The 13022-nt window shown below is 57.7% G+C and overlaps 1 protein-coding gene across 1 annotated transcript in view; it reads left to right on the plus strand.

Moving 5' to 3' along the window:
* The first annotated feature begins 427 nt into the window (after positions 1–427).
* The window catches only part of SORCS2 (sortilin related VPS10 domain containing receptor 2), a 459133-nt gene continuing 446538 nt past the window's right edge, over positions 428–13022 (plus strand). Inside the window, exon 1 of the mRNA XM_038533096.1 lies at positions 428–952. Coding sequence (XP_038389024.1) covers positions 428–952 — 525 coding nt within the window. The remainder of the gene's footprint in view (positions 953–13022) is intronic.

The raw sequence follows: 13022 nt of genomic DNA on the forward strand, positions 1-13022 counted from the left end.
CGTCTGCCTGCTGGGTCCGGGTGTCCGCTCCAGGGCCGGCACCGGCTGCGCTCACCCCCGTGAACTGTGCCGCCCCAGGTGGTGCTGAGCAAGCACAGGCAGCAGGGGAGTGGGAAGGGCAGAGGGCAGAGGGCAGAGGGCAGGGGGGGGCTCGGCTGGCTGGGCGCGCGCTCTCGGACCCCTGCCCGGGCCCCGGCGGCGGCGGCGCTCGTCGGCGGGCCCGGGCGCGGCCGGCAGGTGGCGGTGCGCCCTCGGCTGCGCGGCGGCGGCGGCGGCGGCGGCGGAGCGCCGAGTCCCCTCCTCCCGCCGGCTCCCTCCCCTCGCCGGCTCCTTTCTCTGCGCTGTCGCTCGCGCTCCCCGGCGCCCTCCCGCTCGCCCGCCGAGGTCTCCCTCGCCCGCGCCGCCCCGCCGCCGCCCCCCGGCGACCATGGCGCCCCGGGGGCCCCCGCGCGCCCCGAAGGGCCCCGGCCCCGCCGCCCGAGCCCCGAGCCCCGGGGCGCCGCCGCCGCCGCGCTCGCCGCGCTCGCGGCCGCTCCTGCTGCTGCTGCTGCTGCTGGCCGCCTGCGGGGCGGCGGGGCGCTCCCCCGAGCCCGGGCGCCCGGGTCCCCGCGCGCTGCTCACCCGGGCGCCGCCGAGCCCGCCCGCGGGGCGCGCGCTGCCGGGCGGCGGCGGGGACGGGGTCGGGGTCGGGGTCGGGGACGGGGACGGGGACGGGGACGGGGACCGGCAGGCGCGCGCGGAGCCCGGAGCCCCGGGGCTGGGTCCCGCTGCCGCCCCGGGTCCCGGCGAGGATGGCGCCCCCGCCGCGCACCAGGGGCGCCGGGCGCGGGCGGCGCCGGTGGCCGGAGCGGCTTCGCGGGCGCAGGTCTCGCTCATCAGCACGTCGTTCGTGCTCAAGGGGGACGCGACGCACAACCAGGCGATGGTGCACTGGACGGGCGAGAACAGCAGCGTAAGTCCCCCGCGGCCCCCGCCCCGCGGCCCCCGAGCCCCCGAGCCCCCATTCCCGACCGCCCTGCTCGGCCCGGCCGTTCCCGGAGACTTGGGGACGCGAGGCACCTCGGCGGCGCCCTGCTGGGCTCCGAGCACCGGTTTCTTGGGGAGTGGTCCCCAGATGTGGGAGCGCCCTGCCTCGCAGGTTTCTGGGACCCCCAGCCACCTCGGAGGCGCCCCCGCCCCGCCCCCGCCTCCAGATTCCAGGTGACGCGGAGGGGCATCTCCCGAGGCTCCGGGACCCCGGTCGCCGGGTGCCTCCAGGTCCTTCAGGACCACCCCAACTCGGTGTCGCGCCCCGACCGCTCCCAGACTCCACCCGGTCTGCGTTCTGGGATTTCGGCTGCGGGGACCCCCCACCCCGGGACCTCGCTCCGCGGGCTCCAGGAGCCCCGGTCGGCTCAGCCTGGGGTTCGGGGACCCCCTCTCCGGGTTCCCCGAGTGCGACCCGGCTGCACCTGGCCGCGCAGGAATCCGCGGACCCACGGAGTTGGGCGCCCGCCGCGCTCTCAAACTCCCTGCCCGCCCTCCCCTTCCCGCTGCTCTGGAAGTTGGGCTCCCCCGCCCTCGCCTCCTCCTCCTCCGTTAGGGTCCTGGGCGCCTCCTTCCTCCGGCGCCCCGCGATGGCTCCTGTCCTTCCGGGTTCCCACCCGTCCTTATTTTGTGTGTGTGGTGCATCACGGGGTTTGGGGATGCCCTCATATCCTTCCCCCGGGGCTGCCCCAGCCTCGTTCTTCCCCTGGGCAGATGGTCAGTGGTCGTACCTGGTCGCCTCCCAGCAGCCCTAGCGGGTCATCTCCAGTTTTGGAAGAGTCGGGGGAGGTGGCAGCTGGTTGTGTGGGGAGTAGAGCTGGGACTCTCCGCTTACTCCCTTCTATGGCTGTTCGCTGGGGTCTCCCCCAGGGGCTCCCCCACCGCCAGCGCTTCTCTCTGACAAAGTTCTGAGGCGGCAGCAGGGGCAGTACCCCCGCGTGCTTTGGGAGTGGAAGGGTGGGGATCTATGCACTCCCCTAGCCTGGAAAGGGGCTGTAACGTGGGCTAGCGGGGGAATTTAACCCGCCTCAGCCCTCCTGGGTTGATGGGGGTGGTTTGGTGAGGTGGATTCTGGGGGATGGTACTCCATCCCCTCTCCAGCCGAATCCAGGGGCAGCACACAACGGGCAGCACTGGGCACACTTGATTGGTCCAGAGCCCAGGGCCCTGCCATTCCCCCTCCTTAGCCAGCTGGGAGCTGCAGGCACAGACACCAGGTCTCTGGTCTTCGGTCATTTGTGCCTCTCTAGTCACTAGAAAGCTGGGGTGGAGGGTGGGGGGCGGTTGCATTGGCTGCCCGGAGGCCAGCAGGGGGCGCTCAGGGTGCCAACGGAGTGGGAGTGGGAGTGGGGGGTGGAAGGTGCCTGACTCCAGGTAGCAGGCACCCCTCCCTAGAAGAGCCCTAGGCAACCGTCCCCATCTGCATCATGAGAGAGGGGGCAGACCCCGCGTGACAGTTGGGCTCAGCTTTTCATCACTCCCCATACTGGTGAACAAGCCCTGTGCCATAAGCTGTAACCCCGGAGACCCACGGCTCAAGGAACACTGAGCATTTGAGGTCATCCTGCGGCGCCAGACTACCTCCACCGAGCCCCTACCCCCACCTGCTCAGGTGGTTGAAGCAGTTGTTAATCCAGTGCCTCAGTCATTTTTGATTCATGGGGTGGCAGGGGGCCGTGTGGCAGAAGGGAGAGAGGGGCACTGAGGATGGAGGCCAGCCTCCCAGGTAGGACCCACTGGCACCCAGCACCCACCCTGTTGTGAGCACAGAGCCAGAGGGCTGGGCAGCCTCCTTGGAGAGAGTGAGGAGGGGGCTTGGGCCAACGGGGAGAGTGCAAGGTGGGGTAGGGTCAGGGCGAGGTGGGGGAGCTTCAGAGGAGCTTCCCCAGCTTTGCCCCCCGGGGCACATTGGCTGAATCAGGGACTGCTTTGTAACTAGGTGGCTTGTTTCCTGGGTACTGGCAGGTGAATTCCTGGAGAGGGGCTTGGGAGGGGAGGGGGTTGGACTTCTCTTTGGTCAAGGGCAGGAGGTCCAGAACAGGAGCTTGAAAGGGTGCATCTCTCCCCTGGCCCCCTGCAAAGGGGAGGGCAGGGGTAGCATGTGCAAAGCAGGGCAGAGCCTGGCACTTAGCACACACTTAGGAGGCGGAAGCTAGAAGTGCTTTATTATCATCAGTGAGTGTTGTTGTCAGTGGGGTAAAGAGAAGGCGAGCAGCAGCATTGAAATTCTTTTTTTTAAAGATTTTATTTATTTATTCATGAGAGACACACACACAGAGGCAGAGACACAGGCAGAGGGAGAAGCAGGCTCCATGCAGGGAGCCTGATGTGGGACTCGATCCGGGGTCCCCAGGATCAGGCCCTGGACTGAAGGCGGCGCTAAACCGCTGAGCCACCTGGGCTGCCCAGCATCGAAACGTTGACCCAGGCTTTCGGCTTGGGTGCCTTCTCACTCCTGCCTCCCTCTTCCCACTCACCCATCCTCTGGAGTGCGATGTTGAGGCCCATTGTGCTCTCTGCAAAAGCAGGTCATCTTCTGGCCTGGGGAGCAGATGGTGCCTTAAGAGTACCTTGGTGCCTGGGGAATGCTCAGGGTGGGAGGGAAGGCGAACCAAGCGCTAAATGCAAATGTGTTTCTAATTGTTACTGTCTCAGTGCACAGGTGCATATGCAGTGCTAGCATGGCTTTGTTTTCTGGGCACAGGAGCTCTTAGAACCAGCTTTGACTCCCTCTGTCCTCAACTGGCAGCCACCGGTCCAAAGATATTAGCCGGGATCCTGCACTGGATTTAGCCTCCGTTTGAAGGCACCATCTTTTAAGGCCACGGTGGGGAAGAAAGGAACCTGCAGCCACTTTGCTGAGGGAAATCTTTAAAAAATTTTATTTCACTTAATTTGTCCAGGTCAGGAGACCCGAGAAACTGTTCTTTGCAGACATGGTCCACAGGAGCAGAGAAAGCGTTTGCTTTACCGTAGCAGGTGTTTTTCAAAATTAAAAAAAAAATAAATAAAAAGCATTTGCTGAGAGGGACAGACTTTTTGAGGTAATATTTTCGAGCATCTGCAAGAAGGAGTCACAGGAGGCAAGAGGCGAGCCCTTGTGGCCGAGCACTGGGAACATGTGTGCATATTCCTTCCCACGGCCCGATTTCTTCCTGCTCCCATGGAGATAGGGAAGTGGACTTGCTTGAAAGTTCAAACACTGCCTTTCTGTCTGTTGAGCTGTAGAAACAAATTGTTATGTGTGAAATTAATGTTTCATCGAAACCGCTGGGCATTACCTTTGAGGGATCCAAAATGGGCTTTGCACGGACGCTCCAGGTTTTGCTTCTCTTGAGCTGCCCTCAGAGACAGAGGTAGGATTGGAAGGTGGAAATCATGCGCTTGCTTATTTTGCTTATTTTAAGTATATAGCTCACCTGTGCGCCTCCCTCTTGGCACTTGAACTTCAATTTTGGTTCGTCAGCTCCCTTGGACTTGAGCTTGTTTGACCAGACCTCGTTGATTCGGCATTGTTGCCGCTATCCATGGATGAGCACCTCTTCCCCTCCCCTGGCATCCTCCCCCACCCCATTTTCCACATTTGTTCCGTGCTGTGCCTAGAGGATTGGGGATGTCTAGGGGAATTGTATACAGTGGTGATTCCGAGCTGGTTAACCACGTTCTCTGCTCCAGGGTCTTGAGGAACCTGGTACTTGTGTATATTTTATACCCAGGGAGGCAGGGCTTCAGAGCAGACGTATGGAGCTTTCGAGGGTGTGCATTGGGTCATGACAACTTGCCAGATGTCGAGTTCCTTGAGAGCAGGTGCATTAGTGCTAGGGATGCCGTGTTAAAGCACCACAGACCGGGCAGCTTGAATGATAGAAGCGTATGTCCTTGCAGGGCTGGAGGCTGGGAGTCTGAGATCCAGGCGCGGGCAGGGTTGGCTCCCTCTGAGGCCTCCTTCCTTGGTGTGTAGATGGCTGCCTTCTCCTGTGTCCTCATGTGGTCATCCTCTGTGCGTGTCTGTGTCCTGATCTCTTCTTTTTATAAGGACACCCATCGGACTGGATCAGGGCCCACCTGACTGGCCTCATTTTAATGTAATTTTAACCTCTGTAAGGACCCTACCTCCAAAATGCAGTCATAGTCAGAGGTACTAGGGGTTAGGATTTCCGCATAAGGATTTTTTGGAAGGGGGCACAATTCAGCTCATAGTGGCAGGGACGGGGTCTCTGTTACCCTTTCCCTCTCTGAATGTAATGTGGTGTAACCCAGACTGGTCCAGTGGGATAGAAGGGAGGGACACCAAAGCTAAGATACGAGGGGCAAGTGCCATCTTCCCTGGTGGGGAAATCCGGGGAGGTGGCATGGAGGAGGTGGTATCAGAGTGGGCTTAATGAATGAGTGGGAGAAGCATATGGGAGATGGAGGAGAACACTCAGTGGAGAGGAACAGCTTGGGCCAGCTCTGAGAGGTGGGCATTTACAGGTGTGCAGATGTGGTCTAAAGAGACGGTGAAGGCATGGTGCATGGAGACAGAGGGAAGAAGTTTGGAAAACACAGGTGGAAGTCAGCTCCTAGTGGAACCTAACAGGAGGCAGGAGAGCCCAGGATGGCAGTACGATGTGGTGTTGGTTTTTTTTTTTTTTTTCAGTTTTGACTTTATTTATTTATTCATGAGAGACACAGAGAGAGGCAGAGACACAGGCAGAGGGAGAAGCAGGCTCCTTGTGGGGAGCCCGATGCAGGACTTGATCCCAGGACCCCAGGATCACGTCCTGGGCCAAAGGCAGACACTCAACCACTGAGCCATCCAGGTGTCCCTGTTTTGGTTTTTCTTGAAGGTTAAAGGCTTTTACTTAGAAAGGCTGAAGTGATTATATGCTAATTGCACCAGCGAGATCGTACAAGAAATGACTTGAAAACCCCCTTTTGATACCCCTGGGGACTTGGATTCTGTCCTTTGTGCTTTATTCTTTCTATAGACCTCTGAGCTTAGGTGCAATTGAGCAGAAACAGGGCTTAGACTCCTGCCCATCATTGCTGAGCTCCAGACACGCCGCGGGGCCTCTGAGTAAGCAGGCCGGGTCGTGGTGCTGCTGCCCAGGGCAAGTCCGAGCTGTTGGCCGTCCTGTTTCCTTCCACGCAGTTCCCTCCACTCCTGTCTTCTTGCCTCTCGGGCATCCACCTGCCTTCCCGCGTGGTCACAGTGAGCCGCTTGCTCAGAACCTGCTGGCCTGGGGTGTGCCTGGCCTGATCCTTCCTAGCCTGGAGATCTTGGGCACGCTCATGAAATTGGGGCTTGCTGTCTCGGAGCTGGGCTGTGGAGGCTGGCAGGCTTGCTCTGCAGGGTAGGGAGGTGATCCATCTTGTGCTCAGACAAGGGCCTGGCCCACAGCAGGTGCTCAGGAAAGGATGTTAGGGTCCCGTCTGAGTTTCTCCCAGCACCCCGGAGTGGGGGGCAGAGTGCCAAGGGGGCTGGTGAGGCACCTTGGAGATGAGGCTTCCAGACAGAGGCTCAGAGGGGAGGCAGCCGTGACACCTAGGCCTGGGCTGACCCTGGAGGGGCCGTGGGAGGGAGTGGGTGTGGGAGAGGTTTCCAGGTGAGGGATGTGGCTGCCCTGGCTCTGCAGGCCTCTGTCTTTCCCAGGGTGGCACCGGCTTTCCGGGTCCTGGCCAGCCTCCAGTGTACAGAGACCATAAAGGCCTACTCATAAACTTTAGGTTCTTGAATGAACAGATCCAGATCTGGTGACAGAGCTGACTTGCAGCCTTATATCTGATGGCTGTGGTTTCTTGGGAGGCGAGCTTGGTGGCTCCAGGACATAGGGTCTTACGGTCAAGGCTGCTGAACGTTCCATGTGGTATTTTGGAATTCCAGGCCACCACGGGGCGAGCTTCCTGGCACGTTGATGTAGGGGCTGGATTGGAGAGAGAAGTCTGGCTCACAGGAGGCTGAGCTGTGGCTGATATGCGTGGAGATGGTGGGCATCCACCCAGATGAAGAGCATCTGTCGTGGAGGCCTTCACCAAGGGTGACCAGTGGCCGCCTAGGCAGGGGCAGAGGCAGAGAGTGTCAAGGGATGCGGTGACCAGGGCTGAGTACCTGTCACACATTTGCTATCAGGATGAGGGCCGTGGAAGTCCCCCAGGGACCCTGGGCCTTGTGGCTGGGCGGAGAACAGTGAGAAAATGGGGGAAATGTGTGTTAGGACAGTAAATGGAGATGTGCATGGGGTACGCAGAGTCTCAGGAAGTGCCATACTTAGAGAGACGCCTGCCCTTTGCCTGGGGTGACCCAGGGTGACCCTAGGATCTTGTGTACTCTCCCTGTGCTGGGAGAGACCCCATGAGTTTGAGAGCCCCAGGTGAAAAGAGGCTGCACATTAGCTCTTAAATCGGCTGCTTTCTCTGGAGGGTTAGGTTCTGGGGAGACAGTGATGAGCAAGATCAAACACAGCCCCTGTCCTGGTACCATGTTTGGGCTGGACAGGAATTCACAGAGCATCTTGGTGTCGTGAGAACCTGCTCTGGGGAGGTCAGGGAGGACTTTCTGGAGGAGGTGGTAATGAAGCGGCTCTGAGGGACCAGTAGAGTGAGTGTTGCCTGGGCTGAGGAGCAGATTAGGATGGAGAGTATGAAGGCCATGGGAGAGGCACAGAGGCCTGAAAAGCCTGGACCACTAGGACAGAGAAAGGACATCCATCAGTCAAGAAGCTTGGCTTGAAGGCAGAAAAACGGCCCTATTAATACAGTTCCTGAACACGGTGCACAAATCTACTTTTACTTGAATAAAGTGGCTATTTAATTTGTAGTTGCATGAGAGTTCCTGAGAGTATTTTAAAGAGGTCATAAATTAACTCCATCCTTTGCACGCCCCTTCAGAGTAGAGTGTGGCTTAGTGCAGGGGCCTTCCAAAGGGTTGTGGTTGTTTTTCATTTTCATTTTATTATTATTTGTCGGAGGCAGGCTCGGGCCCTGGAGGACGCCAGCAGGGAGTACATGGTTGAAGCAGTCAGAAAACACGCTGGGATGATGCTGAGCATCTCTGTGCCTTTGGGGGTCTAGGAAGATGCTGAGGTGGAGCTTGTACGTTGGCCTTGTGTATGGGGGCATCCTCTTATTGCTTCAGCCTCCAAAGATGGAGTTATTTATAGATTCTGACAAATGGCGCATTTCACCCTCACCCCTCTTAAAGGCCAGCATTTCTGTGGGTGCTTTGTGGAGTGGACAGGGATGCTGATGACCTGAGATGCCAGGCTGTCGTCACAGTTCCCAACCACTGTTCCCAATGGGTTTGGAAGCCCTGGGAGCAGGGAAGCCTGGGTTTCGGGGCTGGGACCACCAGGCCTCCATCCACAGCATTTAAAGGGTTGAAGGCATGCCTGCTGATCTGTTCACAGCCTGCTCTTGCTGTGGGAATCCTGGGAAAGCCTTGTGCAGGGTGGGAGCTTGGATTCTGTGCGTGGAAAAAAGTGCCATAAAACATGAAATGTGCCCGAGGCTGGGTCCCCCTCAGTAAGACATGCTGGCTGGCAGGCTGTGACTTCCTAGACCCTAGGCACTCCTGGTGCTGGGTCCTGGCTCAGAGGAAAGCGGACTGTGGGGACTGGGGATGCCCCGCACTCACCGGGCCCTGGAGGGTTGCATGCCCCTGACCTGCTCCGACTTCTGCAGAAGGCAGCAGCAAAATCTTTGTGACTTAAGCCCTGTGTTTCAGACACGATGTGTCTTGTGCTCATCATCTTTATCCCAATTAAGTTCCTTTGTCGCCTTAAAAAAATTAATAGGGATACTCGAACGTCAGCTCTCACAAGGATGAGTGAAGGAAAAATGAAAACCCGGGTGTTCTTTTGAGGTGAAGAAGTTCTCCTCATTTTGCATTTCTGTAGCAGTCACTTACGGTGTTTGCACAGCACATTACAATCTTTTAATTAGTTTCTTCTCACACTACCTCGACGATCTTAAAATAACCCCACTCTCCTTCCTCGGTAATTTTCTTGCAAAAGCAGATAATTTCCTTGCAGCGTGGAGCTCGCCTGGACTCCAGCAGGGCACATCTCTTGCATGGCGCCATTTCCCGATGCTCAGAGATAAATTCCGTTCGAATCAAAGTAAGAAAAGACCCAGGCCGAGTGTGGCTGCTTCTATTCAGATCAATTCTAATTCAGAACGGGTTCTTTATGAGGCTTGTGCAGCGCACGTACTTCCAAGGCATCAGAAGCAGAGATAGCATCGCGCAGGCCTCAGCCGGCATCCCTTGGCTAGGATCAGCTGGAAGCTTCTGTGTCTGATGTCACTTTATCTTATAAAAACAATTCCTCATCATTTACATCGTGCTCCTGATGAGTAAGAAGGACGTTAATCGTCATGGTTGCCGGGTTCTCAAGGATGTGCCCAGGGCTGTGCCAGGTACCTCACTTGCATTGCCTCGGTTAAGTCCTGGAACAGTTATCAGACCCACTTTACAGGTAAGAAGAGTAAGGTTCCCTGGAGCCCAGATGCTCGTCTGAAACCACACAGCTAATAAGGGTCTGAGTCGAGGTTTGAATTCTTTCCCTCTGAAGCCCAAGTGTTTTTTATTTTAGTGTAAGAAACGTCTTGTCTTCTCTTTCTTTATTTCTTTCTTAGATTTTTTTATGTATTTGTGAGAGACACACAGAAAGAGGCAGAGACACAGGCAGAGGGAGAAGTAGGCTCCTTGCAGGGAGCTTGATACGGGCCTCAATCCCGGATCCCGGGATCACGACCTGAGCCGAAGGCAGGTGCCCAACCACTGAGCCACCCAGGCATCCCTGGATCACATCTTCTTTACCCATGCATCCATCCATGCATCCATCCATGCATGGGGCTGTTCCTACCTTCTGGGTGCTGTGAATCATGCTGCTGAGAGCATGGGTGTACAGATACCTGTTCAGGTCCCCGTGTCCACTGCTTTTGGGTGTGTACCAGAAGCCAGGCTGCTGAGTCATGTGGGAATCCCGGGTTGATTGTTTGGAGGAGCCCAAGGTCTTAACTCCAGCAGAAATTGCTCTCGTGTCTGCCTTGAGTTTTGCTGGCTTGCCCATTAGTTGCACGATTGCAATCCCCAAAGAAGTCCACCACCCCGTGTTTTTTGGAGGAGAAATATCGACAGTGATAGAGGCGATCCCGCGTCTAGAGAGGACCTGGCGGTGAGACTGTGCGTGGGAGTGGCTTTTGTGTCTGTTTTCTTCCAATAACCCTGATTCTGCCAGCGTGACCCAAGGGAGGGGCTGTTGCTCAGAGCCCAGGAAAACCAGCTCTGTCTGCGTCGCAAAGTCAGGATGCTGGTTGGTCTGCTGCCCGGCCAGGGGGCGGGGGCGGCGGGAAGAGGAAGGCAACTGTCTGATGGAGACGCAGTCTTGGAGCTGTTGCTTCCCTAAGGTTGGTGGTGTGCATTTCAAGTTCAAGCTCATTTCACTTCCCCCCTGCCTTTAGGAGCTTTCCCCTATTGACTACCTCATTGACCAGTTAAATAATTCAATTTTCCCTCAGTAAAAATAAAGCACTCGATAAAAAATCTCATGTTTTTCTCAATTTATGCCCATCGATACCACTTAACCCCATCCAAGTTTATTTTCTGATTTATCTTTTGACCATTGGATGGGGCTTCTGGGTGTTTTATTCCTGCAGCAAACTTCCTTCTGTGATTTGGGGTGGCTGCTCTGTGCCTTGGCTCGGTGTCGCCCCAGGACGCACACTGGGGGGCTTCCTGGCTCCAGGGACCTCCCCCCCAATCCTGGCATGGGGGTTCTTAACCCTCTCTGTACCATGGACTCCCTCACCCCAAGTCTGGAGAAGCCCATGGAACTTTGTCAGGAGGTCGTTTTTAGAATGAGCATAAAATAAAATATACAGATAACAGGATTAAAAGGAAACAGATCCTATGGCAATGAAGTTATTGAAATACTGGAACGAATTTCTTTACCAACGCATCAACGGGAGCCAGCAGAAGGCAGGTTCTGTGTGCGTGCAGAAGTAGCAGTGATGCCGGTAGGCCGTGGCCCAGGGAAGAGAGGGGACAGACAGATCCCGTGGGAATGATTTCTCTCCCGCCACCCCTCTCTTCCCCAGCCCTGCTCCCCATGTACTGCGGCCCCGGGGCTCTAGCCACTCCCTGGCCTCGCAGGTGCCTGAGACTTTGGGCTTGGAGGGAGGGGGCTTTGTCTGCTTGTTTCTGGCTGTCCCCCAGTACCTGGCTCCTAGTAGATGCTCAGTAAGCATGTGAGTAGGACACGAGTGACCACTGGTCCTGGAGGGCTGCCCAGGGCTCAGAGGCCTAGCCTGCTGCCCTGTCTCCTGTGGGTCTGGGAGAGGTCAGAGCAGGCCCCTGCTGGCGGTCACTTGGCTGGGGAGACACAGAGCCGAAGCTCCCTGTCTGCTCTCTGCTCTTTGAAGCACTGACTACTCCCCAGCCTGGCACAGAGAGGGTCATATTGGCTTCCCGGAGAGATGGAGAGATCGGTTTCCTGCTTGAGACGAGGCTGAGTAGAGAGCCATCCAGAAGCTTCTGACTCATGGCCGTGGCTGTGTGGCCAGGCCTCGGTGCCCTTGCCACACCTCCTACCTTTGCCCTTTGCCCTCCAGCCAGGACCCAGGGCACTCTGTGAGAGGTGAGAGGTGAGAGGCACCTGCTGCAGAATTAGGGGCTTTAAATAGTGCCCCTGGTTCCAGCCTCATTTCACACACACGAGACAAAATGCCCAGGACAGGGCTGCACTCAGCTTCTGGACCGAGGCAAACGACTGGGTAGGCTGGGCCGCTGTCTCCGGCAGAGCTGTCCTTAGCACCGGCTCTGGAGCAGAGGGAGCATCGGCTTCTGCTGGTCTGAGGGCCCTCTCTGGTCCCTGCAGTCTAGCCATCCATCTGCCAGCAGCCCTGCACTGCGGGGTCCCTTGGGCTGGCCTCTCAGAGGCGTGTCTTCTTTCCGTGTCACCTTCCTGCATCATGTGTCCCCTTCAAGAAGGTCCTGCCTTTGGAGGCTGGGGTGCTAGCAGCACCCCCTTGCAGCATCCTCCATGCCCCCTGACATGCTGCAGACAGAGCTGCGGGAGCATGCACCAGCCCCTCCGGGACCTGCTGGGATCTGCCAGGACCTGCCCCCATCCCTGCCCCGGGGGTGCAGGAGGAGAGTGCTGGTGTGTGCGGAAGCTGCACCACTGAGCAGCCAGCTCCAGGGCTGCGGGTGGTGGGGGTGCCAGTCAGGGCTGGGGGATGGGGGGCAGGGGGGTTGGTGTGTTTTCATTTTCTTGAACCATTTGCTCAATTACAGCGAAGCAAAGCCCAGCCGTATTCGTGAAACATTCGGCTCCAAGTGTCAGCTCGTACAGGGAGTGTTTCTTGTTGATGGCTGGGTTTTCACAAGCTTCTTGATGTGAATTATTGCCTGGAATGCTCTCCTCTTAAGATCCAGTCAGACTTTCTTTCCATCCAGTCCCAGGCGAGCAGAGGCCTGAGTCGGCAAGAGGAAATCCGAAACCCTTGGCCCTCAGGACTGGTCTAACTGAAGGGAGCATTGGAGCCAGCTTCCCTAAGATCCCCCCCACTTCCTGAGATTCCCCCCCCCCGCTTCTCTGAGGTCCCCCCTGGTTCCCTAAGATCTGCACCCCTGCTTCCCTGAGGTCCCCCCACTTCCCTGAGATCCCCCCGGCATCCCCCACCCCTCTGCCCCCCAGTCCTGGACCATCACCAGTGCCTTCTCTGGCTCAGAAAAGCAAGGACGAGCCCTAGACATCAAGGCGGCCTTGTCCCTGCCTGGCCACCCCTAGGGTGTGGAGGAGGGGGGTCTTGGGACAGTTTGGAGCTGGCCACCTTGGCCCCTGAGCTGGGAGAAGGAGGGGGCAAGGGTGCTGTCCGTTTGGTGTGGCAGGGAAGGAAGCAAACTGCTTGCAGTCCTGTAGGCCACAGGACAGTCCTGCCTTCTGGAGCAGTTTCCAAATGGCCTCTCAGTGAACACTGTCCATCGAAAAGTTCAGGGAATTACTGTCAAG

The sequence above is a fragment of the Canis lupus genome, chromosome 3 (genome assembly GCF_011100685.1).
Source record: "Canis lupus familiaris isolate Mischka breed German Shepherd chromosome 3, alternate assembly UU_Cfam_GSD_1.0, whole genome shotgun sequence".
Classification (NCBI taxonomy): Eukaryota; Metazoa; Chordata; class Mammalia; order Carnivora; family Canidae; genus Canis; species Canis lupus.